Source organism: Gossypium hirsutum, chromosome A12 (assembly GCF_007990345.1).
Source record: "Gossypium hirsutum isolate 1008001.06 chromosome A12, Gossypium_hirsutum_v2.1, whole genome shotgun sequence".
Classification (NCBI taxonomy): domain Eukaryota; kingdom Viridiplantae; phylum Streptophyta; class Magnoliopsida; order Malvales; family Malvaceae; genus Gossypium; species Gossypium hirsutum.
Genome location: NC_053435.1, coordinates 11264548 through 11271855, shown reverse-complemented (window position 1 = coordinate 11271855; position 7308 = coordinate 11264548). Strand labels below are relative to the sequence as shown.

The following is a 7308-nucleotide window of genomic DNA, read 5'->3' as shown; positions in this document are numbered from 1 at the left end:
TCAAGATGAATGAAGATTGTATTACCAGCAATGCAATCACATAAAGATCATAAAACAGATTCATACAAATCCTAGGTTCTTTTTTTTTTTTTTTTGCCAAGCTACACCTAAGCATTTACGTGCCATAATGCCTACAGTCCGAAACATTCCAAAACAGAAGTCCAAACACATCAGACTTCAAAGCAGAAGTCTCTTATCTATCAAAAGGAACCGAATTTTATCAATTAGCAAAAGCCGTCTGAGATAAAAATAGAACGACCAGTCTCTTAACACTTGAGTTTTTGTTGATAAAAAAACTGAACTGTAAGCTGTAGAAGTAATCCGTAGAATCCTTTGAGGACAAATACAAAGCATAATCTTGCCGATGGGTAGTTGTAAACTATGAACGGGTAGTTATAAACTATAAATGATAAGTAATATTTGAAACACTTTTACAACGATGGATCCTGTTGAATGCTACACTTGGGTCCAAACCATCAGTTCAACGATTGGCTCACATGTTATACCATTTTGACAAATAAAGAATGTGGGCAGGGGGAGTACCTGGCTGGAAACTGATTAAAGCAATGAGGTTTATTACCCATCATGCCCAATAACTAAGGGTAACAAAATCAACATCTTCACAATAAATGCTGCAAGAAAATTGCTTGTTCATGCGTAAACCCTAGATTGTCACTGCACAAAAAAGGTAGAACAGTCAGCAAAAGCCATTCACCACCACAAAAGTATGGTCGGAGGCTCTTCCAATACTACCCGGGTGTTTTTTTTGGTGAATGCATCCACCAGCTTAGAGGCCAAGTATTATTCACCCCTCCCCCCAAAACATTTTGAACTGATGAAAATAACTCAAAGAAGTATCTTTGACTGGCTACTTAAGTCTCAAACTATATCTAGCTGAGTCTATATCCCTGTTTTTGAATTAGTAAATTTAAGTCCATCATTCAGAACACATAATATTTTACTGAAAACAACTACTGCCTACCAACATCATCATTGAGCAGTTTCATGTATTAGAATGAACCGATCAAAGTCACTTCATACTACCCACCCAAAACCACAGCCATGCAATATTATGCTTTCATAAAAACGGGGAATAGAAAGACCAAGGAGTTTGACATGTACACACCAGAATTGCACAAATTAAGTCGGAAGAGAAGGCATCTCAAGTTCATCATCCAACATCCCATTTGATATTTCTGGTTTTTGAAGAGAATCTTTCCTACCACGTTCCAAGGTAGTTGCCTCATATATCCCTACAAATTTAGGGAGAATCAAACATAAGATCTCTTGAAATTTAGGCACAAAAACATTGCTTATGGTAAACTTGCACATGTTTCATGTCAAGGGCCAAAATCAAGGAGAGTTTATTTTTATTGCTTTGCATTGAAGATTTTTGCAGCATTTTCGAGAAATTTCAGCAATGAGTTGAGAAAATCAAATTTTACTGCAAAAACAAACATGAAAACGAGCTCCTTCATGGGAAATATTGAAAAGTGAATAGAGATAAGGGAAGTACAATAAGATTTCTTTATCACCTAATATGTTTTCAAAGCCATAATAGTCTATATTCAACAAGATGTGGTAGAGATGAAAGGATGCCGATTGTGTGTGAAGATTTGAACATCCAGCTTCTTGAAAAATTATGATTTAAAAAAGAAACCTCCATATGAAATTCTTTCCTATGTGTTTAGAGATGAATGCATCGCCATTTTGATCGAAAGGGGAAAAAAAAAACACTCCAAAGGAGATGCACCCTTCTTTATCCATGGTTCATTCACTTCAAGAAAAATGAAGAAGTTAACATACCAATGCCTAATATTGAGGAACAAATTAAAAAGCCTGCCAAGGAGAAGTCCATTTTGTAAGCAATCTCCATGACAATTATGCATCCTGCAGCTGCCATTAAATGTCTTGGAGAAGAGAAAACCATATGCAACCTATCAACAGATGAAGCAGTTGCAGTTATATATAAGTCTTACACTGTTTTAAGTTGAAATGCTTAAAGCTGAAATAAATGGAAGTTATCCATGCAAAATTACCACTGACAAAATAACATCTCTTGCATCTTTTATTTTCCAAAAATAACAGAAAAAAGAACAGTACTTGAATTAGACCATGCAGAACCTACAATAGATAAAAAGGATGCAAAGGGAATGTAGAACTGAGTGTTCTAGCACATAATATATGCACAAGTCTAAACATTTTGACGAAATAACGCAACAGGCTCTTCAAAACTAGAAAGATCACAAAAACCATAGAACTGCTTTAGTTACTGTCATACTTCTCCTCTGCGATGCTGTCAACGTAGAATACCAATATTATTCCAAAAAGAACTGTACTCAGAAAAGCCCAGGCAGAAAAAGGAAGTTCCATATTGCTATCAGAAGATCCCTGAAGTGTTCAATTTATGCAGAGGAAAGAACAAAAATTGTCAAACAAGCTAAGATACGAGAGATGAAACTAAACATGTATACTCAATGAAATTACGAGAATGAATAGAACAACAGAACCCTTACTATGATTAAGTCCCACATGGCCACGGGGAATAGAAAAGAAGTTGCAGAAGCAATGGTTATTGCATGAAGCCGCCTTTTCAGTTGATTCTAAAGGCAGAGAATGACAACAATACAAAATTATCTAACAGTTTTTTTTTTTTTTCTTTTTAAAAAATAGTTTGCAATATTGAGGGGGTTGGGGGCTAGTAGCTGATGGTTTTCAGTTGACAAAAAGGCTAGAAGATAACTTTAGATGCATTAACATCAATACCTTGAGTGAAACTCGCCTTGCAATCACCCTTCTCAGAGCTGATAAGATTCCAGCCAAGATGGGAACCATCATTTTACTCATGCCCAATACTTGTTCAGTCTGAACCTCTGAGTCGAGGCTGTCTTTGAATGGTATTTTTTAGTTAAGTTTATCAAATCAAACTAGAATAATCAGAACAAGAATAAAAAGATCATCTGTTTAGAGATTACAGAGAAAAATCAAATAAGGTGATACTAAACAGCTAGCCTATTGCATTGTAACATCCTAGATTTGAGGAAAGCCTATGAGAGGATATAGAATGGAGAAAGTGTTGCCAAGGCCCAGCCTTGAGATAAGAAATAAAAAGATGCCAACATTGCAATAAGCCCACCAACCTGGGAAACCAGAAGAAAAGACATCATCAGATATTTCAACCATTAATGTTGATGCTGAGCACATATAAAATTTTATTCTAATTTCTAATGGTACCACTGATTTCAATTCTAAACAGATACAGCAATAAAACTAATGTGCGTCCAACTACTTCTGAAGGTAAGGCAGCCCCAGAAAACAGAGGTACAAATCTGTTTTACGTGAATTAAAAAAAAAGTCGAATTAGCTATACGTTGTAGTTCAATGTGTTTACCTTTTTCCAGAGATGGCCTCTTCTACCATACAATACTGCAGATAATACTCCAAGAACAGCACCAGAATATTCCGCCAATATAGCACTAGAGAAAAAATAAAATGCAAATTAATATAGCCATGGGTACCATTTAAAGCTTCATATGGATAAAATCAGGTCAAGAGAACCTAGGAGTCAATCATAACACACTATAAAAGGTGGAAAGATCATTAGGCTCATGAATCTTAAGTTCAGGTTATGACGCCCGGGATTGTATAGAGAGGCTAATGCAACAACTATCCAATATTCTTGGGCTGTTAACAACTTCCATTTTTACTTTTTTTCCTTTTAGTAGCAGGGAAGTGGTGGCAGAGACAGCAATAAAAGAAACTTTCACACAGTTCAAATTAAAACAAAATTGCGCGATATTGCATCAAACATCTAGCCCAAAAAACATCATATAAGGCCAATTAAGTAATCCATGGAGATGACTTAATCCGACTTATTAAGTGCATCCTTGCCAATTTTTGACACAAATGTTTCAAAAGGCTTGGAGTTTAGAATTTGTGAAAGTTGCACCTTTCTAACAACAATCAAAAAGGGATCATGTCTGGAACTGTCCAAGCAAGGGCAAGAGATTTTTCTCCCCCATTTCCACCTTCAGATTTGGCACTACAATAAGACATTTCTACGCATTTTGCACAAATATAAATAATTAAAATGGAAAGAGAAACTTTCAAGATTCCTATAAATAGGAGGTTGAAAGCATAGGGGTTTCTCATAAACTCAACAAATAAATATATAGCAAATTACATTGTTTTTATAAATCAGACAAGGTTTCAAATATACAATACCATCTTATATGCCCAATCTAACCAAACTATGCATGTTTGAGACATGTAACCATAAACAGAAATAAGAAACAATGTTTAAGGCACCAGAAACGCACCTAAGTGGTCCACAAGATTTAAGCCCCTTTCCCCACAAGATGAAATATAAAGCTGTTATAGCACCATTAATTACAGAAGGAACCACCTGAAAATTAAGAGAGACTTCAAAAAGGAAAAATTAAGGAAAAAGATACAAGTGAGCACTCTTTCTTCCAATTGTTATTATCCTCCTCAGGAAAAGAAGCAACCCTACTTGACCTGTGTATTTGAGAGTGATCTTCCCTTCCAAGGCTTTTGCAAGAGTAAAAATAAGATAGATGAGGGAACCAGACAACTGAAGATAAAAAGTATCACTGAAGCTCCAGTCTGGGTCAGGTACCGATACATGGAATAAACTGACCATATTCTCAAGAAGTTCCCAACAATGTGGATTATCTGCAGAGGAGTTTGCCTACAAGTAAAAATAATTAATGGCAAAATCATCTAAGATCTAGCAAACAAAAATATAATACAATTAATTTATATACAAGTATATGAACATATAGTCATATAACAGTGTTTCAAATGTATTTTATTAGTATTTATAAATATATGAGAACATTTATTTTAATCTCTTAACAAAAAATCATTATCAAAAGTTTAATAGCTCAATGATTACGACTTTTAGAACAATACTTTAGCTAAACTAAGCTAAAATTTCCCATAAACTACATAGAAGTACGCAACACTGGTAGAGATTATTCAGTTTAGTAATGCTAAACACGCTAGTCGCTAAAACAAAGTAAGGGCACTGTTGAGTTGGCCAGAAAATGCTGGAAAATCGGAAACTTGAACAGAAACTTATCGGAACTTCATAGCATATCACTTTGAAGGCAAGAAATGCAGTTGACCTAAACTCCACAAATAAACGTAAGATTCAAATTTCAAATTCCTCCACAAATGTCATTTCTTCTAGAAAACCAAACAGAAAAACTAGGGTTCTAAAAAATAAAATTGAAAATTGAAAAAAAAAAACAGAATGAGAGATTTATTTTGTTTTAATACATACCTGAAATTAGACGATCCGCGAACCTCAGAGATTGGCCTTGGAGACATCATCTTCAAAAAAATGAAATAGTTTGTATCTGAAAAGGAGGATATTTATAGCTTATTATGAGAGAGTAGTTTAATTTGGATTAGACAAAGCTTAAACAGAGATTAATTACTGATAATTAGTGTATAACAAGCAAAAATAAAATGAGAGAATGAAATAGAAAAAACGAGAGTCCAAACTGAAAATTGACTGCTTTGGGCTGGGCTACAATCAAGGATTGGGCTTTAATTGTTCCATTTCTAATTGGTTTTCTTTATGACTGTCTAAAACCGTATCTTTTAAGTTTCCACAATACTTCAGTAAAAGAGTTTCTTTTTTTAATTGCAAACAGGATTAATAGGAATTTTTTAAAAACTAGAATACAGTATGTGTAACATAATGTGTATTTAAAAAATAATAAATAATGAAATAATTGGTTGAGAGGTAAATTTAAAATTTTATTAATTAAATTTATGTTAGTTCAAATCTTGTTGTATATATATTTTTCTTGATTTTTGTTAAAATGAAAAGACTAAAATACCATTGAATAATATGGCTTATTTTAATTACGGTAGGATATTTTTGTAATTTTTTAATCGAGTTGGTAATCGGTTAACCCGCGACACCAACTCAGTCAGAAGTTTTATTTATAGTAAGTATAGATGTACAACTAGTGGAGATAGTAAATTGTACATAATAAAAACATGTATATATATATATTTAAGGTTTTACTAATTTAATTAGAGCTGTTTAAATCTCAATGTATTCATATTTTTCTTGGTTTTTGTTAAAATGAGAAGACTAAAATGCTCTCGAATAATATGACTTATTTTAATTATAAAAATACATTTTTATAATTTTTTAACTAAGTTAGTATCCGGTTAACTCGTAACACTAATTTAGTCAGTGGTTTTATTAATAGTATATTGTTAATTGGCTTACATGTAAAAAAAGACTAACGAAAATGCAAAAAACCAATTAAGCCCCTATATTAAATTCACACTTAATTAAGCTATTGCCGTAAACTAAAATAATCAATTAAGCCCATTCATTAATGATTATTGACCACGTTAACTATTAAAATAAATTGATGAACTAATTAGATGGTGACATATGACAGCTTCTAGTTTAATATAATATTTTTCTCATAAAAATGATTAAAAAATTATTAAAAATTTTAAAAATTTTAAAAATATAAAAAAATAAAATATTAAAATTTACATAAACTTATTAAAAATGCAAAAAAAATTATGAATTATTTTATTTTTTTATAAATTTATATTAATTTTAATAAATTGTAAAAAATAAAATTGATATAAACTTATTATAAGTTTATATTTTAAATAAGTTTTATTAAAATTGATATAAACTTACTAAAATCGATATTTATTAGATTTTATGGTTTTTATGATACAAACTTATTTTAAAAAAATGTATTAGAATTCTTAAAATAATAATAATAATTTGTAAAAAAAAATTGTAATCAATGTTTTCAAAATCGGACCGATGGTCGAACCGATAAGGCCACCAATTTGCAATTTTGACTAACCAATCCAGTTCAATTAAATAAAACATGAAAAGTATTAAAAAAATATTGTTATTTTCCCAAGTCAACCAGTCTAATGGTTTTTTCCTGACCGACACCATTGTCAATTTCGGCTAAATAGGTCCAATTGGCTGATCTGGTCCAGTTCAAGTTTTTATGATTTTTTTTATAATTTTTATAAGTTTATATTAATTTTAATATTTTTTTATAATTGTGTATGATTTTTTATAGAATTTTAATACGCTTTTATAAAATTTTAAATATGTTTTATTAATTTTATTATTTTGTTTTATAAATTATTAAATTTTTTAATAATTTGTATATTTTTTTTATAATTTTTAAATTTATATCAATTTTCATATTTTTAATATTTAATAATTTTTATAATTTTTTATATTTTTTCTATTTTTTTAAAAATTTATGATTTTTT

The 7308-nt window shown here is 31.1% G+C and overlaps 1 protein-coding gene across 1 annotated transcript; it reads right to left on the bottom strand.

The window, feature by feature from the left end:
- Positions 1–224: 224 nt before the first annotated feature.
- LOC121210868 (zinc transporter 5) lies at positions 225–5464 on the bottom strand. Its single transcript, XM_041082712.1, has 11 exons — positions 5309–5464; positions 4519–4711; positions 4320–4405; positions 3392–3476; positions 3062–3140; positions 2767–2897; positions 2517–2603; positions 2282–2391; positions 1807–1937; positions 1127–1253; positions 225–675 (listed from the first exon to the last, which is right to left on the bottom strand). The coding sequence occupies exons 1-10, from the start codon at positions 5356–5358 to the stop codon at positions 1141–1143; spliced, it is 1065 nt and encodes a 354-aa protein (XP_040938646.1). The 5' UTR covers positions 5359–5464; the 3' UTR covers positions 225–675; positions 1127–1140.
- Positions 5465–7308: the final 1844 nt, after the last annotated feature.